Source organism: Eschrichtius robustus, chromosome 14 (genome assembly GCF_028021215.1).
Source record: "Eschrichtius robustus isolate mEscRob2 chromosome 14, mEscRob2.pri, whole genome shotgun sequence".
NCBI lineage: Eukaryota > Metazoa > Chordata > Mammalia > Artiodactyla > Eschrichtiidae > Eschrichtius > Eschrichtius robustus.
This window is the reverse complement of record NC_090837.1, coordinates 27,915,804-27,943,291: the sequence shown is the minus strand read 5'-3', so window position 1 is coordinate 27,943,291 and position 27,488 is coordinate 27,915,804. Positions and strand designations below refer to the sequence as shown.

At 53.2% G+C, this 27,488-nt stretch overlaps 2 protein-coding genes across 3 annotated transcripts in view; both read left to right on the top strand.

The window, feature by feature from the left end:
• Positions 1-274: 274 nt before the first annotated feature.
• RTL10 (retrotransposon Gag like 10) lies at positions 275-4,373 on the top strand. Of its 2 annotated transcripts, XM_068563161.1 has the most exons (3): positions 303-336; positions 436-492; positions 2,062-4,373. In XM_068563161.1, exon 3 carries the CDS (start codon positions 2,287-2,289, stop codon positions 3,424-3,426), a length of 1,140 nt encoding a protein of 379 aa, XP_068419262.1. In that variant the 5' UTR covers positions 303-336; positions 436-492; positions 2,062-2,286; the 3' UTR covers positions 3,427-4,373. The 2 variants fall into 2 exon arrangements, with proteins under 2 accessions (XP_068419261.1, XP_068419262.1); XM_068563160.1 differs by having other exon boundaries at positions 275-492.
• Positions 313-27,488, top strand: part of GNB1L (G protein subunit beta 1 like) — a 45,751-nt gene continuing 18,575 nt past the window's right edge. Inside the window, exons 1-5 of the mRNA XM_068563162.1 lie at positions 313-336; positions 436-492; positions 10,875-10,953; positions 24,059-24,199; positions 24,572-24,697. Of these exons, the coding sequence (XP_068419263.1) occupies positions 24,075-24,199; positions 24,572-24,697 (251 nt within the window). The 5' untranslated portion in view covers positions 313-336; positions 436-492; positions 10,875-10,953; positions 24,059-24,074. The remainder of the gene's footprint in view (positions 337-435; positions 493-10,874; positions 10,954-24,058; positions 24,200-24,571; positions 24,698-27,488) is intronic.

The following is a 27,488-nucleotide window of genomic DNA, read 5'->3' as shown; positions in this document are numbered from 1 at the left end:
CGCAGCCCCACCCGCCCTCGGGCCTCGGCCCTTCCTGCGCCTGCGCACGCGGCCCCGCCTGCTCTCGTGGCACTCAGCGCGGCGTCCAGCTGGCGCGCTCCCATCAACCCTCGCGCCCTGCTGCTCCGCTGGCAGGGCCCGGAAGCGCCTGCGCGACCGCGGCTTCACGACGCAGGGCGCAGGCGCGGCGCGGCTGGGAGGCCAGCGAGGGGCGTTCCGGGAGCCGGCGCGGGGACGTAGGGGTTGGCCGCGCGCACGCAGGGGGCGTGGCCGCACGACACGGCGGTGCTAGGAGCCGCGCTGCTCGTGGTTGGGGGCGCAGGCTGCGGCCGGCGGGTTAGTGCGTTGGGGTCTGCGCCCTTCCGTCTCTTCCCGACCCCGGTCCGCGCCGGCCCTGGCCTCGCCTCACGACGGCCGGTCTCGTCCGTTTTGTAGGTGCGCTCGGACTCGCCGTCGAGGGAACCGGACCGTCGTGGCGCCGCGTGGCCGCAGGTAGGTGGGCTTCGTGCGGCGGCGCCTGAACCGGGCGCGGCCTCGGCTCCGCGGGCGCACGCTGTCCTGTCCCGGGGCAGGGCCGGGTCCCTCGGCGCCGGGCATGCTGGGAACCTCGCTCCCCGAATTAGCGAGAGCCAGGCGGGACGGGGTCCCGGGCGCGCACGGTAGCGGCTGCCTACCCTCACAGGGGGCAGGAGCGGGAGTGGTTCGTGGTCATCGTTTTTTCAGAGCTCGGTGAGGAACTGGATTGGACGGCATTTACCTGCTGTCTTGGGTCTCTGCCGCCCTAGCGTGTTTTTAGTGTTAGGATGGGACGGGCTTTCGGGTGGAAGACCCCCACCCCCCGCCCCGCCATCAGCGTTGGGGGTTGGGGAGGCAGGTGCTGGGGGCCCTGGCGGCTCCGAATGCTGCAGGCCGCCCTGGGAGGTCCTGGGCGGAAAGACCAACAGGCCGTGCCCCCTGGAGGAGCTCCCGCAGATGGGGGTATGTAAACACGTGGGAAGCCGCCTCGAAGGTGAGTGCAGACTGGCGCTCCTAGGTGGGAGCCGGTGGAGCAGTGGGGGGCGGGGTGTGTGTGTGTGTGGAGGGCTTGTTGGGGAAATCGCGCCAGCAGGGGTGAAGCAGAGAGCGCTCTGTGCAGGCCAGGAGTGGACCTCGTGTTGCAGGGAGACTGGGGAGGTGGCTACTCTCAGGCTGGACTGCGGGAGGGCTCCTTGCATCCGACGGGAATTGCACCTCCTTTTTTGTTTTGTGCCTCTTTGGGCTGCTCAGGGGTGATGGCCACTGCTCTCCAGTCCCTTTGCAGGGACCACCTTGGGGTGGGGAGAGTAGACACAGCAAGTGGAATTTAACTCAGGGGGTCGGATTCTGGGCTGTTGACAGGGAGGGGAATGCAAGGAGGATGTGTTTGGGGTGGGGGTGGCTGCATTGTGAATAGCGACATGAGTCTGGGAGACACAGGACGGGGGTGGGGGGAAAGCTGGAAGGCACTCAGGTAGTGCTTGCCATGCTTTTGGGGCTGTGATGTAAAAAGATTTTATGACAAACTCTGCACCTGACGGTACAGTGCTTGGGCGGCTGGGAGACGGTTCACAGGACTGTGAAGCGTAGCTGGTAACTGGTGTGGTGACGTGTGGTGGGGTCAGCTGCCTCTGCCACTTACTTGTTGGCGTGTGTGGTTACAGACGAGTGACTTCACTCACCACCGTGCCTCGGGGGTGGCGAGAGGACCAGCCTTGTCAGGGGTCAGTGTTGGGCGTGACTAGAGCCGTCAGTGAAGGTTGTTGTTGTTACTCTTCTCCTGAAATTCTTTGACAGCCATCCAGGCTGTCCAAGGAAGCCCAGGGGGATCTGATCTGGCCCCCTTTTTTTCTCCTGGGATTGACATCACCGCCATCACATCTTGCCTTTGAAACATCCCAGGTGGCATGTACCTGCCTTCTGGGACCTCCCAGGCCGGCCTCTGGGCCCCCTTGCATGGAGAGCTCCTGGTGGGGGCCCAGGGTCGGCTGCCCAGTGGTGGTGGTTGGGCCTAGTTCCCACTCTTCCCACCTTGTTTTTGGACAGATCGCCTTGGATGGTGGCCTGCGTCTGACAGTCCCATCAGCTCTTCTCAGCTCTTCTGAGGCCGCAGTGGTCAGCTCCCCACTCAGCACTTGCCTGGAGCACCCCTCCGCAGCCGTCTGTCCCGTTGTGTCTGCGCGCCGCTTCTGCCTACCCTCCGGGCGCCGTCCCTCCCTCCTCTCCCCCTTCTTTCTCTAGTTGGCGTGGCAGCTCCCGTCTGCTCCCAGCATGCCTCGTGGCCGGCGCCAGGGCCCTCGCAATCCCATCCGGGCAGCAGCCAACTACGCCAATGCACACCCCTGGCAGGTGGACGGGGCCACTCCTGGTGTTGCGTACACCCCCCTAGTGGATCCCTGGATTGAGCGGCCCTGCTGTGGGGACCCTGTGTGTGTGCGCACGACCATGGAGCAGAAGAGCTCGGCGAGTGGTGCTGTGGGTGGTAAGCCCGCAGAGAGGGGCCCCCCAGCAATGCGCATGGGCCCGCGACCCCTCAGGGTGGACTTCCACTGGGTGCCCGGCTCGGACCCAGGCACCTTCGATGGCTCCCCTTGGCTGTTGGACCGCTTTCTGGCCCAGCTGGGCGATTACATGTCCTTCCGCTTTGAGCACTACCGGGACAACCTCAGCCGCGTCTGCGAGATCCTCGGGCGCCTGACGGGCCGAGCCCGGGCATGGGCAGCCCCCTACCTCGATGGAGACCTGCCCCTGCCCGACGACTATGAGCTTTTTTGCCAGGATCTTGAGGAAGTTATTCAAAACCCGAACAACTTTGCTGAGTACCACGCTGCAGGACTCTGTTCTTTGCCTCTGGCCTCGAGCCAGCCACCAGTGGCCCCACAGCTGCCTGTGGTGAGACAGTACTTAGCTAGGTTCTCAGAGGCCCTGGCCCTCAACATGGGCACTCCCCCCAGGTCTGTCCCCGCTGCTCTGGCCACCCCCACTGTTTCTAGTTCCAATTCCACATCTAGAAATACTCTATTTGAGCAGTTGCTAGCCATGGAGAGCAGCCCTGGGCCTGCGGAGCCTCCTGCCTTGTCCAGCTCTGCAGGCAGCACGAGTCCTGGTCCCGTGGGGCCGTCTTCCTCCCAGCCAGGGGAGGCGGCCCCCAAACCTGTCCTTGCAGTTGCAGAATCTGCTGAACCCCCTGCCCAGAAACTAGGTCCCACTAACCCAGGGGGTCCAGGACCCCAGAAAACTAAAGAGGTTTCTGAGACAGAGGCGGGCCAGGAGGCATCCATAGGTACCCCACAGGGGGCAGTGGACACCCCAGCGACCCCAGGAGAACCACCATTCTGTCCCACGCCCCAACCCACGGCACTGGATTCCGAACACGGCCTGGGCAGGTGTGGCAGTGCCCCCTTGTCATGAAGTGGCCTGCGTGACCAGGGAACCCCACGGCCCCCTGTCAGGACAGTGGGGTATTGCCAGCTAACTCTAGATGGGGTACACCAGGTAGTGCCCTGTCCACTTGCCCCTGTGCTGGGCAGGAGATGCACTTGTTTGGCGACTACCATGTCTGAGCACAAACAGCTCTCCTTAAACCCCCACCCCAGGGCACAGCAGGACAACGGCCTCTGCCCTGTTCCCCTCATTCTCCAACTCCGTCAGTAGCCCAGAGGCTGCCTCCCACTGGGCTCTTGGCTGCATCCCAACACCTTGTTGGGGAGTGCCTTCTCACCTGGCCTGTTCCCGCTAGTTGGAAAGAGTTGCGTAGGTCAGTCCCCATCAAGTTTGTACAGTCCTTGTAACTACTCCACCCCAAACCCACTGCCTTCAGTGCTGGCTGGGACTGGACTGGGTCTGCTGTGCCAGCCCTTTTGGACCTAACTCCTGTGGTGTCTGCTTTGACTCCTGCCCCAGTCTCTGCTCCCTGTGTCCCCTATCCTCTGGACTGGAAGTTAAGGAAGGCTGCATGGAGGAAGCAGCTGCTTTCATTATTCAGTGTAAGTGGGAGGGTGTCTTGGCAGAGAAGGGTGCTTCCCTATGTATGGGCTTACCAGCAGCCCTGGCCCACTGGGACAGCTTTGATGCAGGAGGGTGGGGTGGGGGCCTCCTTGCCAGTCTTAGCTCCCTTCCAGGCATTTGCCTGCTGTGTTAGCATCTAGTCTTGTTTTGGCCCGTGCTGCCCTCCCCTCTGCTCTTCAGCAGTCCTGCCTCCACACCCACTCGTGCAGTTGGCTGCTTCAGCACTCACGCCCAGCGCTGTAATGACTTGTGTCTCTGGATGGACTGTGAGTCCCTAGGGTAGGGCTCCATCAGTCAACCTCGTGTCCCTGCTACACAATCGGTGCTATTAAACATGAGTTGGATCCATGGCTGAGTGAGTCCTTGTGCATCAGTGGGAGCAGAGCCTGGGCCCAGCAGCGAGCACCCGGTCAGCATTGCAGGTGTGGTTCATGACAGGGGCTTGGATCATTGCAGGGTCTGACTGAATGGGTGGGAGTGGGAGGCTTGGTGGGAGGAGTGTGGCCTTGAGAACTAGCTTCCAGGCTGGCAGTGAAGTGAGGAGCAGGCAGCAGACCAGGGCTGTGAGTCCCCAGGCCCGAGGGTGGAGTGAAGGAGGACCCGCTCTGCACAGGGAGGGTTTTCTAGTAACATAGCTGACTGGGAGGCTCCTCCAGCCCAGGTCAGCACAGGAGGGGCACAGTGCATCTGCTCCGAGGGGCAGATAGGCAGACATTTCAGGCCCCTTTGGGTCCTATAATTGGGAAAAGAAAACACCTTCCTGGAGAGTAGGAAAGAAAAAGAAGTGGAAATACAGCTGCAATCAGAAAGTCATTTTAGGAAGGAAAGTAATAAATGTCTGGTAAAAAATTTTAAGTAAAATAGACATTGTTGGGATTACTTCTTTTAGTAATTTGCTTGAAAAGGTTCTGGGTTCAGGTGGTTTTATTTGTGAGTTATTTTATGGCACAAACACCTCGTAAGTAAAACAGCTGCGAGTCTTAGAAGTAGGTGGGAAGCTGAAATAGCCCCTAAGTGAAACAAGCAAGCTGACAAGAAATCAGTGTGTACCCTTGGTTCTGATCCAGTGGAGAAATTTTGATGTTCCAGCCCAGCCTGGTCACACTGCTGCCCCCTTGCTATTGCTCAGGCCCGGGCCCCCCTCCTGCAGGCTGTCCTGGTCAGCTGTGGCCTGGCCCACCTGTGGGTCTGGTGTCGTTGGCAACATTGGGGCCCCAGAGCCGCCCTCTGGGGCGGGTGGCCCAGTCAGCAGCCCTCTGCACAGGCTGCCTCTCCCGTCTCCACTTAGTGGACCTGGAGTGAGTTCCCTCAGCCCAAGATTGCCATCTTCCCTTCTGACCCCCGGTCTCACTGGAGGCCTTTTCCCCCTCGGGCCCCAGACAGTTCCTGCAGGCTTGGGTTATGGTCCAGCATACCTCTCAGGGTCAGCTCTGCCACGGCAGGCCTCGGGGCTTTGGGGAGAGACTGGACAGATGACCTGTGGAAAACGGGTTCTGTTGTTGTGACCTGGCCATGAAGAAAAGGACGGGGGGGGGGGCAGGCCTCAGTTGTGAGGGCAAGGTCACCCATTCCTGGGGTCGGGAGAGGGTGGGAGGGCGCTGGCCTTCCAGACAGGCAGCGCCTTTGGTTCCGCAAAGTGATTGCCCCGTCTTTAGCTGGCACTGTGCCCTGCCTTTGGGCAGATGTGATGACTCAGCTGCTCTCCTCTGGGGGGGAGAAGGAACACAGAGGGCCAGGAGAGGGGGCTCTGCTGTGTGTGGCAGAAGGGCCCTTGGGTCATGGCCACTCCCGGCTCTGCACATGCAGGCAGCCCACCCGGAGGAGGTGCTCTGGGCCTGGCAGGGTTGCTGGATGTGCTCAAGGCGGGCTGTGCTGGGGCGTGCCTTCCAGACCATTGTGTCTGTCCCTCGCTTCCCTTGGAAATACCCGGAGGTCTCATTTTCTAAAGCTGGGACACGGTGGGCACTGTGGGAAGGTTTGTAAAGCGCCCGTGTCCAAGGAAACTTCTAACACCGGAAGTGTTGAGGACGAGGTTCTGTGAGATACAGAACATTTTTTAAAGCTGCAGGAACGAAAGGACGTGGAAGTTGGTGTGGAAGGATGAGCAGAGAACTTGGAAATAAAGCTGTATAAATACAGGGGTTTAGTTCACTCTGGCAGGGCTGTTTCCAATTAATGGGGGTAAAGTGGATCATTCAGTGAGAGGACTTGGAGCAGCTGGTCAGTTGTCTGGAAAACAGTGAAACTCACTCTGTGCCAGCCGTGCTCCAGGTGGATTAAAGAGTTAACGGTAAAAAGTCACAAAAGCACCATGGGGAGGTACGGGCAGATTTTCTGCTGTGATTCCAGGACTCGAGACGTTCTAGGTGCCGGGAACCGCAGGAGGCTTCTGGGCACGCTGAACCCTGGCCCGCGTGCCGGTGGCAGCTGCTCGCTCCACGGTCTCGGCTGAACCATGAGCCATCGGAATCACCGGTCCTCAAGGGGGCGGGGTAGGGCTGAGGGCCCAGTGGGGGTCACCGCCTTGTTAACAGCCTGGAGGTCCGGCAGCGAGGAGTGCGGTCACCAGGCTGCTGGTGCTGTGTTGGTCAGGGCGGGCCAAGTGTGCTGCAGGAACAGAACCTCCACATTGTGGCCACCCCGTCCATTGTGGTCCCTCGGGCCGTGCCGACAGGGCTCCACTGGCTACATTTCTCCACGACCGCAGAGGCTGGGGAAGGACCGCTGTGAACCACTAGTGGTGCGCGTCACTCACCTCCATTCCCCTGGCCTGAGGAAGCCGCTGCGCCCTCCCGCGAAGTGGGTGGGGCCCTCAGCGCCGAGCCACGGGACACAGCTGTGCAGCCATGAGGGGGGCCATGTGGGCCGTGGGGAGAGATGCCCGTGCGCACCTGCTCAGGCTGCGTGGCCTAAGCGACAGGAGGTGCTTCCTCCCAGTCCTGGAGCCTGGGCATCCGAGATCGAGGTGTTGGCAGGGCTGGCTGCTCCCGAGGCTCCTCACCTTGCTGTGTGTACCCCCACGGTCTCCCTCAGTGTGTCTGTGTCCTCGCCTCCTTATGAGGACACCGGTGCTATTGGATCAGGGCCCACCATATGACCGCATTGAACCTTAATCCCCTCTTTGAAGCCTCTGGACACAACCACGTCTGAGGTGCTGGGAGTAGAGCTTCAACATGGGAACTTGGGGGAGACAGCTGGGCCATCAGAACGCCCGACGTGGATTTCTTTGTTTCCCATCTTTGCAGTCTTGGGCAGTGCTGTCATGAGCATCCTTCTGACGTCGCCCCTGTGTGCAGAGCTGCTCCAGCCCCGAGCAGGATGTGCCCAGTTGTTCTGTATCTGGGACCCCTACAGAGGGTTCGAAGACGTTACTCTATATTCCCAAGTTTAAACATTATTCCTTTCACGTGACTCTGGAATCTCCTGGCCTGCAGGGCGCCCTTGACAGCCCGTTCCTTCTCCCTGGGTGCCCTGTCTCCCTGTTGGCGGGGCCGTAAGAAGGTGAAGAGGGACGTCCCTGGCTGCTTTCCACCTGTGCGTCTGAGCAGTGCCGGCCTGGGCTAGCAGTCGGGAGTGAGCCCGCGCCCTTACACCTGCCTGTGCGGATGGCAGAAGTGCAGCCACGGTGCAGGGACGCCTGCTGGCCACTGGGAGTGCCACATCGGCCCCCAAGAGGCCTCAAATGATAACGCCCTTCACCACCACCATGCTTAGGGGCCCCTCTCCAAGTGGGACTGGGTTCACGGGAGCTTCCTGGGCACCAGCCTGCGGGCATCGGCCCCGTCCCAGGCCCTGGGGAGGGCCGTCTGGGCACTGTTGTCAGCCCTGGGGAACTGGCCCCTGTGGACCATCCTGCCTGGCAGAAGTGGGACCCAGAGGCCAGTGCTGGTGCCTGGGAATGGTCCCACTTCCTGTAAAACATGGAGCTTTTCTGTGCGTTCACCGGGAACAACCAGGGCGGCAGCCCATTGCTGGTCGGTCCCACCCCAGCCCGCAAGTGCCGGGCAGGCTGGCTGAGAACGCCCAAGTGGCCTTCCTTCCTGCCATCTCCAGCTCCTGGACCAGTGGCTCCTCACCCTGGCATTTCCTCCTGGCCCGGCAAGGATGGCCTGCCCCTCCATCCCAAGGAGTCCAGTTGGCGCCTCCAAGCCCTCAGCTGTAGGAAGCCCTTCGTACCTTGTGTTGGTCAGGCCGCAGAGGTGCTTAGGGGAGAACAGGCTGTGCTCACCTCTGCCCAGGCACCCATCACATCACGTGGACCTTGACCCCAGCGGAGGAGCCTGGTCCTCCGTGGCCATCTTCCCCAAACACGGGGCGAGTTGGAAGGGACACTCACAGCCCCCAAGGGGCTTCACACGAATTGCTGGCAGCTGCCCAAGGGCCTGGGATGCTGCCCCAGGGAGGTGAGGTCAGCGCTGCTGCTGCCTGAGCAGTGGATCCTGCCAGAGGGAGCAGCGCCCCTCCCAGGCTTTGCAGGAGCAGGTGACTTGCTTCTCTTGGATGGAACAAGAAGCTCAGGCCCAGGACGGGTGGGTGGCTGTCCTCCCCGGGCCTCAGGAGCACAGCACTCAGCTCCACTTCGGAAACTCATGTCCACAGCCATCCCCGAGTTTGCTTGTGGACCCTCCTGCTCACGGGGAGGTGCCCTGCCCACGGGGGGCGGGGTGAGTAGGCTGTAGTCGGGACTCAGGGGGCTCCTGCCAGCTGGGCTCAGGAGTCTTCCCTGTGCACTTGCAGAACAGCCAGCACGGGCCTGCCAGCCTCAGGCCGTGCGCAACCGGGCACAACTGAGGCTACCACCTGGGCTCCTGGGCGACGCTGTGCCAGAGGCAGGCAGGCCTGGGGAAGGGCTATGGGGGTGTTCCTGGTCTCCCCCCACCCACACACACATGGTCACATCAGGCCCCGGGAGGCAGGCATGGCTGGGTTGGGGGAAGGCAGTGTAGGGATGGTGCCCGGTTCCCGCCTCCCCAATGGGCTCTGAGGCCCGCTAAGCACGGGGCCGCTTGTGACACTGTCTTCCTCCCCACCCCCTCCCCGGGCCAGGGAGCTGCCTCCCCGGAACCCCTCCCCAGGATCCGCATCTTTGAAGCCACGGATACTGACAGAGGATTCAGTGAATCCAAGGTCGCCAGCCGGGCGTTGACAGATGCCCGGCCACGATACTATTTCTGATTTAATAACCGAATGGGAGGCTGGCCCTTGGTAATAATTAGGGCTAATTACTGAGGAGGTGTTGACAGAAAGGCTGAGAGGAAACAAACTACCTTTATCCCGGGGCTTAGAGTCAGATTACACTGTGCTATCTGCCCCTCAGAAAGGAGACGCTTCAATCACTCACCAGAGGCTTCAAAGGGGAAGGGGCCCTGGCCGTGCACAGGCTCAGGAGGGCTATGAAGCACGCCTTTGACTCCGAATGGCCACGCAGAGCCCACTCCAGAGATGGTTTCCTTGTGAAGTTTGAGTTCCCTGGGCAAACCTGCCGCTGCACCCGGGCCTGGCCGGGGCTCTGCAGGCACGGGGGCGGGGGGGGGGGTGCCAGGGCTGGTGCTGGGGCCAGGTCCTCCCTGGGCTGGGCCCACGCTTGGCAGTCTGCAGGAGGGCAGGGCGGCTGGTGCGTTTTCCTTGGCCCAGGGAGCGAGCTGCAGGGAACAGGGTAGGGCTGTCACCCAGCAGGCTGTCCCCTGTCTCACCTGCAGCTTCTCCACAGCATTGTGGGCCAGTCTGGCCTCCTCGGAGGGGGCTGTGTCCTCGGCCTTACTTATTGGGGGACCACTCCTGGGAGCCTGGGTGTCACTCACTGGGCCGCCCTCACCCAGTGAGCCAGCGCCGTGGACGGGACGCTGACCCACAGGGACCTTGGTGACGAGAGGCTGACTACCTAGAGGGTTGTCCTGTGTCGTGGGCTTGTTGCTGACGCGCTGTGTGCTGACTCCCCTGGACCTCCCTGCATTTCAGAGATGGGGGAGGGGCGGTGGTCAGACCTCCATGTCCTGCTGTGAAGCAGGAGGCTTCCCAGTGATCTGGCCTGGACCGCCCCCAGGCCGCCGCGTCTGTAACGTGACTTCCAGGGGCCAGTTCTGGGATTTGGGCCTTGCTGTGGTCTGAGCTGATCAGGAAGGTGGAGGGCGATGGGGCCTGCTCAGGATGGCCTGTCCAGGTGTGGCCTGGGAGGTGCAGAGGGACTGGGTCTCGGTGCCTCCTGGCCTGGAGGACCGGCCAGCTCAGAGTTTTCCTGCTAGAATGGCCGTGCCGCATGAGAGAGAGGGGACTGCTGGGTCAGCATCTTCCTTCCCTGGTGCTGCTCTGCTTTGGGAGTAACGATGAGCATGAAGATGATAAAAGTTACCAGTAAATTGCTTAGCTGAGTACTGACTACCTTGTGTTGGGGGCGCTATTGATGGATTTAAGTCTATTTATATTAGGGCAAAAATAAGATGGGAAATCACTTCAAATAGGAGAAGCACTTAAAAATTGGCATTAAATCTGTTTAAAGTCACCTTAACTGGAATGAGAAATTGGATCTAAAGCCAGAAAAATCTAGGCAGGAAACTGGGTTTTCATAATACCTTAGTGGTAAATCAAATACCATTAACTGTAGGTCAAGAAAAAATAGCCCCCAAATATTGTTCAATATATGTTATTTGAAAAATAGCCTCCTCAAAAATGGCCAGGAGGGCGGTGGCCCAGTGGTTGCCCCGTGCCTGGAAAGTGCTGGTGCCCTCCCCTTGCGACCGTTGTGCGTGGGGACGGCCCGGTCGTCCCGTGATGAACAGCCTCGAGCACTGTGATCCACCCAAGTCTGGAGCTTATTCCGATTTCCTTAGTTTTTTTCTTGTGTCCTTTTCCAGGACCTAAGCCAGGACCACGTGACACTTGGTCACATCCCCTTGGGTCCCTCTGGGCTGTGACACCCGAGACAGTTTCGAGGTGAGTACCCTCCGCTGGGATTTGCCGTGTGTGTTTCTCGAGATTAGCCTGGGGTCTGGGTTTCTAGGAGTAAGACCTCCAAGATAAAGGGCCATCGCACCGCATCAGACCCAGGGAACGTGCCGTCATCATGACCTTGATCGCCTGGACGGTGGCGGTTGTCGGGTCTCCCCTGTGAGGAGGGCTGCCTCCACGCACACCCTCGCAGTCAGGGGTCCAGCTCCACCGCCTTGCAGGTCACTTGGAATTCTGCTCAGATTTGTCTGCTCTCCCCGTTGGTCTATTTCTTCAGTCGTTTCCTTCATCACTGTGAACTCACAGTATCAATCAGGACTGATTGTTAAGACATGTACTTACAGGGAGTCCCAACACATGTACAGAAACCGCTCCACGGTCAGAGCCCTCCTCTCGCTGCCCCTTGGTCATGAGCCCACCCCTGACCTGACCCTGGCCCCCGGCACCTCCAGTCACGCTGTCTACCTGGCCCTGCTGTTTCCAGAATGCCGTGTGAATAGGGCCAAGCAGTATGTAGCCTGTTACTCGCTCTGATTTTCTGGGGAGGCGTCTATTGTGTTGCGTTCATCAATACTTTCTTCCTGTTTTATTGCTCAAGGGTGTGTTGTCATTTCGCATTCGGGCGATATTCTGAATAGAACAGACCAGTCAGGTACAGGTGTTTGTTTGCACATATGTTTTCGTTCCTCTAGATTAAATATCCAGTGGTGGAGTGCTGGCAACTTGACGATCGGCTGTTTTGTGCTCCAGGGACCTGCTGGGCTGTCATCCAGGGCGTGTGTGCAGTTTGTATCCTCACCGGCGGCTTAGCGGCCGTTGGCTTCCTTGGGGGTTTGTCTTCTTCATTTGAACCGTGTTGTTTTCATTTGCATTTCCCTAGAGGCTAAGGATGCTGAGCATCTTCTTGTGCTTATTTGCCATCTGTACACCTTATAGGTGAAGTGTCGTCTGTTCAGATCTTTTGTTTAGTTGCTGTTGAGTTTTTAAAAATATTACTGATATACTAAAACGTGCACATATTTAAAGTGGATAATTTGATAAGTTCCAACACCTGTGTAAGCATCACTATACCCAAGACATGAATGTGCCTGCTGTCCTTAGGGAATCCCTAGGGTTTGCTCCCAACCTTCGACCTTTGTAAGGTCTCTCCCCACTCCCTGCAGCGCCCCTCCCCAGGTGCCACTCACCTGCTTCCTGTCGCTACTGGGTAGTTTGCACTTTTTAGAATTTTATGTAAATAGAATAGGGTATTTACTCTTTTTTTCTGGCTGCTTTTAGTCGATATAGGATTTTGAGGTTGATTCGTGGGGAGGCGTGATCAGTGCCCCTTTGTTGTTGAAAATGGGTGTACCACCGTTTGTTCAGCCTTGATGGATGTTTGGATTGTTCCCAGTTTGGGACTTTTTTTGGAGAAACAGCCACACTTTATTCCAAAGCCATTGTTCCAGTATATTCATAGGAGAGTTCCTTTGCTTCACGTGCTTCCCAGCAGCCAGGGGTGTGGTCAGTCTTTAATGTGGGCCGCTCCCGTAAGCGTGTAGTGCATGTGACTGTGGCTTTCGTTTGCGTTTCCCTGATGACCGAAGCTGGTGAGTATGTTTTCAGGTCCTAATTTACCATTTGCATATCTTCTTGGCTATAGTGTTTATTCACATCTTTTGCCCATTTCTTTTTAAATTTACTTTCTGTTTTTATTTACTTTTTCTTTACTTTCCTAATGAATTTTGAGGATTCTTTATATATTGTGGATGCATGATTTACAAATATTTTCTCCCAGTCTGTAGTTTGTCTTTTCATTTTCTTAACATCATCTTTCAAAGAGCAAAAGTTTCTAATTTTCTTGAAATGAAATTTATCCGTTTTTCTATTGTGGATCATGCTTACTGATAGTTTTTAAAAATCATGAATGGATGTTGAATTTTGCCAGATGCCTTTTCTGTATCAGTGTAGCTGATATGGTCTTGTGTTTTTTCTTCTCTAGTGTGTTAATGTGATGGAGTTATCTCTATTGATTTTGGAATATTGAATCTGCTTTGCGTTCCTGAAATAAACTCTAGTTGGTCATAGTGTATTCTTTTTTTTTTAAACTTATTTATTTTATTTTTATTTTTATTTTTGGTTGCATTAGGTCTTTGTTGCTTCGCGCGGGCTTTCTCTAGTTGTGGCGAGCGGGGGCTACTCTTCATTGTGCACATTGCACTGGCTTCTCTCGTTGCGGAGCACAGGCTCTAGGCACGCGGGCTTCAGTAGCTGTTGCACATAGGCTCAGTAGTTGTGGCTCACAGGCTCTAGAGCACAGGCTCAGTAGTTGTGGCGCACGGGCTTAGTTGCTCCGCAGCATGTGGGATCTTCCTGGACCAGGGCTCGAACCCATGTCCCCTGCACTGGCAGGCAGATTCTTAACCACTGGGCCACCAGGGAAGCCCCCATAGTGTATTCTTTTTATATACTGCTGGATTTGATTTACATTTTTTTTGAGGATTTTTACATCTGTATTCATGAGGGTATTGGCTTGTGGTTTTCTTTTCTTGTACTGTCTTTATCTGGTTTTGGTATGAGGATCGTGCTGGCCTCAAAATGAATTGGGAAATGTTCCCTTTTTTTCTGTTTTCTGGAAGAAATTATATAGAACTGGGGCTATTTTCTCTTCAAATGTTTGGTAGAATATGCCAGTCAAGTCATGTGGGCTGGAGTTTTCTTTTCTTTGCAAGGATTTTAACTAAAAATGCAATCCCTTTAGTCGCTATAGGGCTATTCGGGTCATTTCTTCTAGGTGACCTAGAAACCCCCTAGTCTGTGGTCTTCAATTTCTATTTCATCTAAGTTGTTGGATTTATGTGCACTGAGTTGTTTACGGTATTTCCTTATCCTCCTTTTAAAGTTAGTGGTGTCTGTAGTGATAACCCTTCTTCCATTATTATAATTTGTTTCTTCTCTTTTTTCATTTGTCAGGCTAGCTAGCAATTTATCTATTTTATTGATCTTTTTAAAGAACCAATCTTTGGTTTTGCTGATTTTTCTCTGTAGTTTTACAATTCTATGTTTTATTTATTTCTTTTCTGACCTTATTATGTCCTTCCTTTTCCTGGCTTTGGGCTTATTTTTCTTCTCTTTTCTAGTTTCTTGAGGTAGAAGCTAGGTCATTGATTTGAGACCTTTCTTCTTTTCTTTCTTTCTTTTTTTTTTAAAGAAAACCTTTATTTTAATTTTTTTTTTTTTTTTTTTTTTGCCACACTATGAGGCTTGTGGTACCTTAGTTCCCCAACCAGGGATTGAACCCAGGCCAGCTGCAGTGAAGGCACGGAGTTTTAACCACTGGACCACCAGGGAATTCCCTCTTTCTTCTTTTCTAATTTGGCATTTGATACTATAAATTTCCTTGAAGTCCTGCTTTAGCTGCATCTGACAAGTTTTGATATTTTATATTTTCATTTTTATTCAGTTCAAATATTTTCCAATTTCTGTTGGGACTTCTTCTTTGGCCCATTGATTATTTAAACGCATGTTGTTTGTTTTCCAAATATTTGGAGATTTTTCCAGTTGTCTTTCTGTTATTGATTCCAGGTTAAATCCATAAGGTCAGAGAACATTGTGAGCTTTTGGTTCTTCTACATTTTTTTGAGGTATAATTGACATATAACATTGTATTAGTTTCAGGTATACAACATAATGATTTGATAGTTGTATATATTGCAAAATGATTGCCATGATCAGTCCAGTTAACATCTGTCACCTCACATAGTAACAAAGGTTCCTCTACATTTTTTAAGGTTTTTTTTTTTTTTTCTGGCTGCATTGGGTCTTCATTGCTGCGCACAGGCCTTCTCTAGTTGCGGCGAGTGGGGGCTACTCCTCGTTGCGGTGTGCGGGCTTCCCATTGCGGTGGCCTCTCTTGTTGCGGAGCATGGGCTCTAGGTGTGTGGGCTTCAGTAGTTGTGGCACGTGGGCTTCAGTAGTTGTGGCTCACAGGCCCTAGAGTGCAGGCTCAGTAGTTGTGGCGCTCAGGCCTAGTTGCTCTGTGGCATGTGGGATCTTCCCGGACCAGGGCTCGAATCCGTGTCCCCTGCATTGGCAGGCAGATTCCCAGCCACTGCACAACCAGGGAAGCCCTTAAGGTTTGTTTTAAAACACAGGATATGGTCTATCTTGATGAACGTTCCATGTATATTTGAGAAGTATGAGTTGTTCTGTTGGTGGAATGTTCACTTCATGTCAGCTCAGTCCAGTAGACAGGTAGTAGTATTAGGTCTCCTGTACTATTTTCTGGCCACTTGTTGAGTTGATTCCTGAGGAGGAGTTTAAGTCTCCAGCTGTGATTATGTATCTGTCTACTTCTGCTTTCATTTCCATCAGTTTTTCCTTCATGCATTGTGAAGTTCTGCTGTTAGCGGAGTACATGTTTAGGACTTTTATGTCTTCTTGATGAATTGATGCCTTGTGTCATTGTGTGTTTTCTTCTCCTTGTTAATAGTCCTTGTTTTGAGGTCTACTTTGTCTGATAATAATGTATCCATTACACCTTTTTTTTGTCATTTGTATAGTATATCTCTTTTATATTTTTACTTTCAATTTATCTATGTTTTTATTTTTTTATTTTATTTACTTATTTATTTTTTGGCCACGCTGTGTGGCATGCGGGATCTTAGTTCCCTGACCAGGGATCGAACCCACGCCCCCTGCATTGGGAGCACAGAGTCTTAACCACTGGACCACCAGGGAGGTCCTCTGTTTTTATATTTAAAGTAGGTTTCTTCTAGATAATTTACAGTCAGGCTTTTTTAAAAATAGCTTATAGTTGTTGGGTCTTACAATAGCATGTTGAGAGCATTTATGTTTATTGTAGTCATTTTGATGGTTCTATTTAGGTCTTCCATTTTGTTTTCTCATTTTCCTGATGCTTTGGCCCTCTGTCCCTTCTTTACCTCCTTCTTTTGGATTATTTGGATATTTTCAAATACTCTGTTTAAATTTTCTGTTAGCTTTTTGTCTATATCTCTTATATATTATGTTTTTAATAGTTAGAAGCCTTACATCCATATGGGTCCCCTTACCCTCCCCCCTTAATGTTATAGCTGTCAGATTGCAAACCCCAACAATATACATGTTCACTTAAGAGGTGGAAATTTGTCTTTTATGTTTACTATTTCTCTTCCTCTATCTTCTTGGAGTTCCACATTTCTTTCTGATCTTTCTTTTGAGCTGTAGAACCTTCTTTAATATTTCTTTTAGAGGATTTCTTCCTGCAAGAAGTTCTCTTGGTTTTCCTTCACCTGAAAATACCTTTATTTTGCCTTCATTCCCAAAAGATAATTTGCTGGATGTAGAGTTCTTTTGTTTACTCTAAAGATGTTCGACTGTCTTCTGACTTTCATGGTTTCTGATATGAAATTCACGTTCACACAGATGATTATTTCCCTATGTGTAATGTGCCATTACTGTCAGGATTTTACTGCTGTTATTTTTCAGCAGTTTAATTATGATATGAGTATGGTTTTCTTTGAGTTTATCCTGCTTATGATTCATTGAGTTCTTGAATTTATACATTTGTGTCTTTTCCCAAATTCGTGACATTTCGGGCATTATTTATTCAGGTAATTTTCCTACCCCATCTCCTCTCCTCCTCAGACTCCCATGCATGAATGTTAGACCTTTTCTATTATTCTGCAGTCCCTGATGCTCTAATCATTTATTCTAGTCTTTTTTCTTTCTGATCTTATATTGGATAATTTCTGTTGACCAGTCTTCATGTCACTGACTCTCTCCTTTGTCATCCCTGATTCCATTATTGAATGTCTTTGTTTCAGATATTGTACTATTTAGTTCTGGAACTTCCTTTTTTTAAAAAAATTTTTCTCTCCGCTGGGAACTTTCCTTCATTCATTTCAAGTGTGTTTACCTTTGCCTCATGGAGTATAATCATAAAACCTGCTTTAAAACCCTTATCTGGGACTTCCCTGGTGGCGCAGTGGTTAAGAATCCACCTGCCAATGCAGGGGACACAGGTTCGAGCCCTGGTCTGGGAAGACCCCACATGCCGCAGATCAGCTAAGCCTGTGTGCCACAACTACTGAGTCTGCGCTCTAGAGCCCGCGAGCCACAACTACTGAGCCTGTGTGCTGCAACTACTGAAGCCCGTGCACCTAGAGCCCGTGCTCCACAACAAGAGAAACCATGGCAATAAAAAGCCTGCGCACCGCAACAAAGAGTAGCCTCGACTCGCCGCAACTAGGGAAAACACACGCGCAGCAATGAAGACCCAACACAGCCAAAAATAAATAAATAAATAATAAATAAATAAATTTATGGGAAAAAAAAGCCCTTTATCTGATATTCCCAACATCTGAACTGTCTTGAGGTTGGCATCTGTAAATTGTCGTTTCCTTTGAGAATTGACCTCATTTCCTGGTTCTGTGTGTTGAATAATTTTGTGTTGTATCCTAGACATACCCTGGACCGGGTATTACATTGGGTCCTCCGGAGAATGTTGAGTTTCGTGTTAACAGGCATTCAACCCAGTTAGATTGTCTCACCCTCTGTGGGCTACAGTTTTACTCTCATTTCCATTTTCAAGGCTCTTGATACACTGCTTTGGGTCTGTCCCACTCACCAGCCACTCTGGGGTCAGCCTGAGACTTGGGCAGTGGTTTAGGTCCTAGTTCAGGTCTTAAAGCTGATGCTGCTTTGGGTCTATCCCACACGTATGCAGCTCAGAGAAGAGCCTGGGGCTTTTGTGGGTTCATTCACAGAATTAAGGGATCTTTTTCTTTAGCTCTCTCCTCTCTGCCATTCTCATACCCACATAGGATCTGGCAGGGTTCTTTCTCCATGGTTCCTCTGGCCAGAAAGACAGGGGTCTCTCAGAGTTACTTCCTCCACATAGCTCCGTGTCCAGGGCCCATCTTTGGGGCAGGGCCAAGAGAGAAGAGAAACACAGGCCATCAGGGAGTCGAACCCTAACTTTTTAGATTCTAGGATTCTAGATTTCTAGAATCTAGGATTCTATTGACTATTCTATTTTTGACTATATTTCTTGTTTTTAACTCAAACTAGGACTTAAACTAATCTCAGTGCAGAGAAAAAGTGTCTCTCCAAGTTTTAGCCACCACTGCCTTGCAGCAGTGCAACTTGGACCCACCCTCAAGGCAGTGCCCCAAGACATAAAAATAAAAGCAGGAAGCTTGTGCCCATTCAGATCAATTCTCCAACTTTTTGCTGGCCTCCAAAGTCTGTCTGCTATTGTTCACTTTTCAGAGTTTTCAAGTAATTGCTGTTTATATTTTGTCTAGAGTTTTTAGTTGCAATCGGCCAGATAGAGAGGAGAGAGGCTGTAGTGAGCCTGCTTCATCCTGGCCGGAACCAGAAGCCTCTTAAGGTGGTATTAATTTACATTTCTCCATGAGTGAGGTTAAGCATCTTTTCTTATGTTTAAGGGTCATTTTCATTTCTTCATTTGTGAATTGTCTATTCATGTCTTTTGCCCAATTTTCTATTTGGTATTTAGTCCTTCTTTAATTTTGAAGACTTTATGTGTTTTAAAGATACTTTGATTTTTATCTCTTTTGACGTGCAAAAGTTAAAAAATTTATTGTTAAGTATTTTATCTTCTTAGTTGGTATTGTAAGTGGGATTTTCTCTGACGGGTTATTGTTTGTGTACATGGAAGCCGTTGAGTTCTCTTTGCTAGTTTTATTTGCTGCTACTATCACTGAAGTTTTCCTTTAATGTTTGTTTTTTTGTTTGTTTGTTTGCTTGTTTGTTTTTTGGCCGCGGCCATGGCGCACAGCATGCAGGATCTTAGTTCCCTGAGCAGGGATCGAACCTATGACCCCTGCAGTGGAAGCACAGAGTCTTAACCACTGGACCTTCAGGGGAGTCCTGTTCTTTTAATGTTTGGATCTGTTTTATCATTGATTATCTAGGGCTTTCAGTGTATACCATCATGTCATCTGGAAGAGAATTTAACATCTTCTTTTCCAATTCATATGCCTCTAATTGATTTTTCTTGTCTAACTGAATCAGCTTAAACCTCCCATACAATGTTGACTAGTAGTGTAGACAGTGGGTATCCTGATCTTAATAGAAATACCTCCGATATTTCTTCATAAGTAATGTGTTGGCTTTAGAACTAAGGAGGGTGTGTGTGTGTGTGTGTGTGTGTGTGTGTGTGTGTGTGTGTGTGTATTATAATCATTTTTAAGAAACCCATCAGTTTCTGTTTGCTTAAGTGTTTTAATTAAAAATGGGTATTGAATTGTCAAAGGCTTTTTCAGCATCTATGGAGATAATCATATGCTTTTTCTTCATAAGTCTATTAATATGATGTATGACATTAATGGATTTCCTAATTGAACCAACTTTGCATTCTAGGATAAATTCCACTTGGTCAGCATGTATTATGTTCTTAATTTGATGTTGTATTTTGTTTGCTAATATTGTATTTGCTATTTTTGTATGATAAGTGATATCAATCTCTGTTCTTCTTCTGACCAAAGCTTTAAATATATCTGATGAATCTTGGTATGTAATGTTTTGTCATTTAAAAAAATTAGTGGTTTAAGTATTTCCCCTTTTACCTAGAAGTCATTTAATAAATTTAAAAAAATTTTTAGTTGGAAAGATCTTTTTGGTTTTTATTTTGTTAATTTTTTGGTTTAATTGCACTGTGATCATAGAATATTGTTTATAATGTTAATACTTCTTCTTTGCGGAACTTACTGATGCTTCCTTTGTGACGCAGTATATGATCACAGAGAATGCATTCATGTGCCCTTGAAGAGAAGGTGTAGTGTCTGTTGTCAGAGTGTGGAGTTCCCTACAGTTCCATACTGTTTACCTTGTTGAGTCTTCTGTCTCCTTACTTATTTTGTCACTTGGTCTGACTTGTACTGATGGTAGTATATTACATTCTCCAATTACTAGTGAGTTTTTTTCTGTGCCTCTTTGCATCTCCTGTAGTTTGTGCTTTATAAAGGTGTTGTTTCTGTTACTTAGTACATAGATGTTCATACATTCATTGTGAACCACAGCTTAGTATTAGAAAGTGTCTGGCTTTGTCAAATCTGATGCTTTTTGGCTAGAATTAAACTTTTTTTAAAATTAATTAATTTATTTATTTTTGGCTATGTTGGGTCTTTGTTGCTGCACGCGGACTTTCTCTAGTGTGGCGAGCGGAGGCTACTCTTTGTTGCAGTGCGCGGGCTTCTCATTGCAGTGGCTTCTCTTGTTGCGGAGCACAGGCTGTAGGCGGGCACGCTTCAGTAGTTGTGGTGCACGAGCTTAGTTGCTCCGCGACATGTGGGATCTTCCCAGACCAGGGCTCGAACCTGTGTCCCCTGCATTGGCACACGGATTCTTAACCACTGCACCACCAGGGAAGTCCCTAGAATTAAATTTTGATGTCAGTGTTTCAACTCCTTTTTTCTTACTGTTTCCATTTGCCTGACATTCCTTTGTCTATCTTTAATTTCAGCCTTTTGGAATCACTTTAACTTGTTTTTCTTATTGACACATATTCTGAGTATGAGTCCTTTATCAGATATATGTTGCAACTATTTTATCCTTGTTTCTAGGCTCATTTTTTACTTCCTTAATGTCTTTTGAAGAAAATCATGATTTTGAACTTCTTCCGTGTGACACTGGAGTTTATTCATTTTCAGTTCTGTGGAGTATTCTGTCATATGAATGTGCCAGAAGCATTCCATTCTGCAGTTGATGGTCATTTGGGTTGTTTCTAGTTTTTATTATTATGTACAATACTGCTATGAACACTCTTGTACAAGTCTTTGTGTACAAGTGTGCAAATTTCTTTAGGGTGTTTAAGCGTGGGGTTGCTGAGTCATAGGGCGTGCCAGGTGGTCCCTGATTGTTTTCCATGGTGATTGTTTCCATGTAGGCCCCTCCAACGTGGTACACGGCTGCAGTTGCCCCACATTTTGGTCAGCATTTACCAGGCTGTTTAATTTTTGGCTAATCTGCTAGGAGTGCAGTTATTTCACAATAGGGTTTGACAGGCATTTCCAAGATTATTAATTAGGTTAAACATCTCTTCCTGTGTTTGTTGGGTATTTATGTTTCTTGTGAAACATCTGTTCAAGTCTTTTGCTCATTTAACGTTTGGTGTTTGCTTCTTTATGGTATTGATCTGTGTCTTTATCTATTCTGGATACAAGTCCCGTGTGGGTTTGTGGCAAGTGTGGAGTAGTGAGTACTTGTGTTCACCGACGGCGGGCATTTTGCCACATTTGCTTTACTTCTCTGCCTGTGTACTTGTATGTAGCTAGACACAGGTCGAGGGTTTTTTTTCTGAAACGTTTGAAAACAGATTGCAGACATAACATTTCATCCCTAAAATACTGTATCCTAGGAATAAGGACACTCTTTTACATAAAATACCATTGTTTTCCCCAAGAAACTTAGCAATACCAATTCTATATTATCTGCAGCCTGTATTCAGATTCCTCCAGTTGTGGTCCCCGTTTCTGATCAGGATCTAATCAAGGTTCACACGTTGCATTTGGTAGACATGCTCTTTAGTCTCTGAATTTAGAAGAGTCACCCTGCTGTTTCTCTCGCTGTTTCTCTTGACCTTGACCTTTGCCATGAGTCTGAACTGGGTGTCCTGTCTGGGCCCCTGGTGGGTATGTTTGGAGGTTTCCGCACGTTGCTGGCAGAGGTGGATGGCGATGGGCCCTTGGGAGATGAGTGATGCAGGCTGTTTACTGCGGGTGGCCCGCTTCAAGGATGGTGCCGGTGGTGACAGCCCGGTGTCCCCTCATGAAGGAGCATTTCCTCTGTGATTCATAAACGACCTGTAGGCACAGCAGGTCTCCTGCTCCCAATAGCTTTTCCCCAGTCAGGTCATTTTCCAGATCTGAGAGGTGATGCTCTCTGCTTGTACGTTCAGTTCCATCTTTTTATTTCTTTAAAGCCGTGAAGCGTTGTATTTCACAGACCTGAACTCTCTGGTCGGATCCAGGTCTGCGCCTGCGGTTCCTGGTGCTCCTGGTCCTCGCAGTGCTGGGCCTCCTTTTCTGCTTTTACGAGTGTTGGCTGGGAGCTGGCATTTCTTAGGGTTTTTCCTGTGAATTCACTGAGGCCTGGGTTGAAGGGGTCCTTCTGAGAGATGCACAGACTGCAGTTGGGGGGCCCCAAGGTGTTGTGATTTGGGGCAGAGAGCTGAGGGCGGTGACATTCTGGAGTCTCCGAGCACAGCTTTGGTTCTGGTTCAGCCTAACACTGAGCCCATGGCCCCGGGGACCTCATCCGTAGGGGATACTCCTTCGAGATTACCCACCTCCAGAGGGCTCAAACTTTGTCCCTCGTGGACCTGGGACTCGAGGTCCCTAGGGCAGCAGGTGCCCTAGGACAGGGCCAGCTGCAGGCTCTGTGGCCCTGCCCACGCTGCACACTGCTCCCACACCAGGGTAGTGGGGAGGCCGGGTCCCCCCCTCCACAGGAGTAACCTTGCGGCTGTCCTCCGTCTGTGGGCCGGGACTCGGGGGCTCTGGGGGCATTTGTAGCAATGGTGGAAAGGCTGTCAGACTGTCTCTCTTTTTAATTTTTAAAGGAATGTGTCTCGCAGAACCCAAAGTTGTGCTCCATGGATTAAGTTTCAGGCTCCTTTGCCCTCTGGGTGGGGGGAGAATGACAGGCCAGTGGAGAGGGGGGCAAGGCTGGCGGGGGGCAAGGCCTGTGGGCGGCCATCGTGCTCACCGGGCGGCCTGGTGCCAGGAAGTAGGATAATATGATTATTCTCAATTAGATTAATAAAGAATAATTAGACGTCATAAATCAAGTCATCATAGAGTATTGTCATGGGAAAAATATGTAGCTAGAATTAATTAGTTTTCAAATAAAGTGTTTACTTTAATTGCTTGAAATGATGGAGCCCTTAATTGCGGAGGCTTCGTCTTGGCCTGAGCGTCCGGCTGTTGTAACAACATGACGGGTTTATTCCCTACGTCCGGGGAAAACAGTGGAGGAGGACTTGATTTCATCACCTGGGAGCGAGCCTGGTGCGGTGAGGTTCTGGAAACGCCCGTCAGGCCGCAGGCAGGTGGCAGGTGTGGGCTGGGTCTCTGCTGGCGCTGCCCAGGGCCACCGTGCTGCCTGCGTGTGTGTGTGTGTGTGTGCGCGCACGCCTGTGTGAGCACGTGTGTGTGTTGGGGGGCTGCACGGTGGGAGCCTATGCGGGGGTGGCCTGTCCCTCTGCCCCCGGAGCCCCTTCCCGACGGCCCACTCCGGCCCTTTCACTTCCCCCCTCTGGCGGCGGTGTGGGCGCCTCCCCCCTGCTGTGTGCAGGCTGGGTGGGGACTGTCCCAGAGCCCAGCAGGAGAGGCCCCCCAGCTGCCCCAGCTCCCGGGGGGTCCGCTCCTAGCCGTGCCCTCTGCACCCTCGGCCCGGCCCAGGGCCTGCGGGCAGACAGACGTGGCCCTGGCTGCCTGTGAGATTGGGGTGGCGTGGTTGGGGTGGGCTCGGGGGGGACCCTGGCAGCTTCTCCTTTGGGGTGGGTGGGCCCAGTAGGCCTTACACACAGGACCAGTGATTTGAGGAAGGGTCTGTCCTCTGAGAGCAGCCCTCCAGGGGAGTGGCCGGGTAACTGGGCCCCGCCCCTTGCCCACACACCCCTGTGCCGGCCCTTCTGCCCCTTGATGGCAGCGTGCAGGCTCTGGAACACTTCAAACCTGAGCCTGGGAGGCCTAGAGCAGCTCACCGGATGGTTCCTTGGGTGGCTGTAACAGTTGGAGGTTGTGATGAGCAGGACCGGGACCTGGCGGGCCGTGTTTGCAGCCCATGTGACGAAGACCAGAGACCCCACACACCTCTGACTTGGCTGGGGGGGCTCGTTGGGGAGGGCCCCCCGAGGGAGAAGCTGGAGCGAGGCCTGGGCAGAGGGCAGGATGAGTGCTCCCGGTGTGTGGACAGCTGGGACGAGGGGGACCCTGCCCAAGTTGGTGAGGGGTGTGGGCACTGCTGCCCTTGCCTGGGGACGGTACCTGTTGGGACAGAAGGTGCAGGGGTGGGCAGCATCCAGGGACGCTCCTGTGCCTTCCCGAAGGAGGACAGGTGAGTCATTCACGCCCTTCCTCAGTCCCCAGTTGACAAGCATGGCGGCCCCGCCTCTCCCACCACCAGACCCCCAGTTTGTCCTCCGAGGCGCCCAGTCGGCGGTGCACGCACTGCATTTCTGCGAAGGAGCCCAGGGGCAGGGGCGCCCGCTGCTCCTCTCAGGGTGAGTACCCCCGGCCCAGGGTAAAGTCAGGGGGTAAGGGGCTCAGGCTGCCCATCACCTGGGCACTCGCCCTTTCAGAGCCCTCGACGTGCTGTCCCCTTGGGCCTCCCCCATGGAGGACGCAGGGACACGGTCTCCGTTAGAGATGCCAGGCAGCTGGCACTGTCAGTGGAGGCCTCCCCACCTCTCCAGAGAAGAGGCTGCCCAGGGCCCTGCCGTCCTCCCTGTAAGAGGAGCACGTGTCCCCTGGTTGTGTGTTCAGAGCTGTCCCCTGAGCTGGGAGCTGCTGGCTGGAGCACCTGACCCACTGGCTGCGTGGTGTCCAGCCCGCTCCCCACCATGCCCGAACCTGACTGGCGCTTGTCTGAACAGGTCCCTGCGCGGGCTGGTGCACATCTGGAGCCTGCAGACACGGAGGGTGGTCGCCACCCTGGATGGCCATGGGGGCCAGTGTGTGACCTGGCTGCAGACACTGCCCCAGGGGCCCCAGCTCCTCAGGTGAGTCTTGGTGGTAGTGAGCCAGGTTGTGGCCTTCAGGGGGGTTCCGTGAGCTTTCCAGGGGAGGCCCTCGTGGCCTCCCCCAGCTGGCAGGACGGCCCCAACAATGGCAGAACCGGGTGACTTGTCGAGGGCAGCGCAGCCCGGGTGTGTGGGCCTTCCGGGCGGGTGCCCATTGAGAAGAGCCTGATGGACGCTTAGGACGGCTCTGTCCGAGCCCACCCTGGCCTGCTGGGGCCCCCAGGGTGAGGGCTGGGGGCCAGTACTTGGAGGAGCCTCCGCTTCCCTCCTGCAGGTCGCGGGCCCTGGTGTCCTGATAGCTGCTCTGCAGCGCAGCCTTCTCCCTGGCCATGGAGCCACCTTCCCGCGAGGCAGGGAGGACTAGTCGCCAGGGTGGCACAGAGCTGAGCCTAAAGCTCACCCAGGCTGATGGGGCCCCGCTCCCTGCCCAGTGCGGCTGCCCCAGGGGAGACCGGGAGGCCGTGCAGGTGCCAGGGCAGTGGAACTCTGGGGCTGCCAGTGTGGGTGGGTGGGAGATGGCAGAGCGAGGGGTCTGGCCCCGTGGCAGAGGAGATTGCATGTGTTGACGCCATGGTGGGCCGGGACTGGGGAGTCTGGGGGCTGGGCAGCAGTGAGGGAGGGTCCTGTGGAGGTGACGGGCTGGGGCCCCAGGTGGGAGGCGGGCCAGGAGGCAGCAAGAGGGCGCTGGTGGGTGAGGGAGTAAGTCAGGGGGCTTCCCTCCTTCCCCTGGAGAGAGGGATGGTGAGGGCAGGGCACGGACAGGAGGGAGTGGGGGCCACCTGGCAGCCAGAGCGACTGCTGTCTGGGGCGGCCCTGACATCTGCCCCTGTACAGGGGTCCCAGCTTTCCCACCCCCGCCAGAAATCTGCCAAGTCAAAGAGGGCTTTCCCGGGCGCCCTCTGCCCCAGAACTCCCGGACGGTTCTGCTCTCCTGCTCTGGACTTGGAGCTTGGACACCTGGGTACCGTGGAGCCCAGTCCCCAGAAAACAAGGCCTCTTGGGCCCCCAGTGGCTTCAAAGCACTTTTGTGTGGGACTGAAGCCGCTCCCACTCCCTGCAGGTGGCTGAGGCCCCAGAAGTCCTGGAGGCCGTACCCTGGGTGTGTGTGCTTGTCCATCCGTCTCAGAGCCCTGCTCCTTCCCTGCCCATTTGCCCAGATGCACCCCTCACTGCAGGGGTCCTCGCATGGCTTTGCTCTTTCCCTGATGATTAGAGTGGATGCTGTGTCTGAGGACCCCACAAAGCTGCTGGAAACTTCCTGCTGAGGTTTGAGCCGAGGTGTAGGCCCTTCTGGGCCCCATGCTCCTCTGCGCACCTTGGGCTGGCCTTGGGGAGCCTCAGGCCGGGAGTTCCACCCCTTGGAGAGCTGGCTGGTGCTGTGCGGGGCGGCAACTCCAGGGGCGCCCTGCGCATGTGCATGGTGGATGGCGCTGTGGGGGCCCCGCCTAGGCAGGCGCAGACCGCGCAGGTGCTTGGATGCTGCACTAGAGGCCGGGGCCCAGCTGTGTTTGGAAGTCAAGCCTCCAAAGTGGCCCTTGAGGGGGAAGGTGCCCTTTCATGTCAAGGGGCCGGAGGACAAAGCTGGGAGCCAGGGCTCTGCAGACACCCCAGCCCCACCTGTACCCCAGAGGATGCACCTGTGCCTCTACAGCTGCCTGGGTGGGCTTGTTTCCTTCTTCCTTTATTGGGAGGCGTGATGTACTTACAGGAAGGTGCACAAGACGAGTTTCAGACCATCTAGTCAAGGGTGGACACCTGGGCAGCCACTACCCGCCCCACGCCCGCCCAGCGGCCTGTCCTCATCCTCAGGAGGCAGCCCCTCCACCTCATTCTTGCTTTACCGTCTGAATATGCATCTCCAAAAAGCATAGACTCATTTTATGTGGTTTTTTTTTTTTTAACCTAAATGGAACGATATGGAGCAGCTTCCTTTGTGTCTGATTCTGTGTCTGCGAGACCCGCCAGGGTGTGCATGGCTGCCGTGTGTTGTGTGGGCCTTTCTGTCTTATTTCTCTGGACGTGTGTACCCAGATTCCTCACCTTTCTGTGTTGGTGGAGATCTGGGTTGTCCACTTGGAGCTGTTGTGGACGAGGCTTGAGAAGACTCCCACTGGGCCTCCCGGTGCCGGGGGCCCCCGGATCCAGCGGTGGGGCTGCTCGGAGGCCACCAGTGTCCTTGAAGGGGCTCCCACTGGCCAGTCTGGGATGGTTAGGGCACAAAAATCAATGAGAACTGTGGGTGATGACCCATCAGTAACACAGGAATGTGAGTCCAGACTGATGGGAGGAGGGGAGAGAAGAGGCGAGAGCCCGCTGTCTGGTGGGTGTGCCTTGCGGACGTGGAAGATGACTGTCTGCAGGACCGGCGGGCAGCACCACTGTGGGTGGAGGCGCTGGGTCATCTGAGGCCAGGGTGGCGGATGTCACAGTGTCTTTCCCAGAAGTGCCCACGGCGGGGGGAGGGGCTTTGAGTGAACACACCTGGCGGGCGCCTCTGTCCAGGTGATCAGGGTGGGCAGTCAGCCTTGTGTGCAGTGTCATCCCCTTGCTGTCCTCCCCAAATGTGGAGATGTCACCCTGGGGATGATACACACACATACAAGGGACAGGGAAAGGCGCGGCCCGTCCAGTCCAAGGGCCTGGTGAGCACTGACCAGCCCAGCGTTCGTCCCGGGGCCCCGAGCTCGCCACTACGTGACCGGCACTGACCCACATGGGCTGTGCCAGGGTCCCTGGCTGTGGGGGAAAGCGTGGAGGTGGCACAGTTGGG

Bases quoted from the DNA above. Each gene is read 5' to 3' on its own strand.
- RTL10 (XM_068563160.1), top strand. From the start codon at position 2,287: ATGCCTCGTGGCCGGCGCCAGGGCCCTCGCAATCCCATCCGGGCAGCA.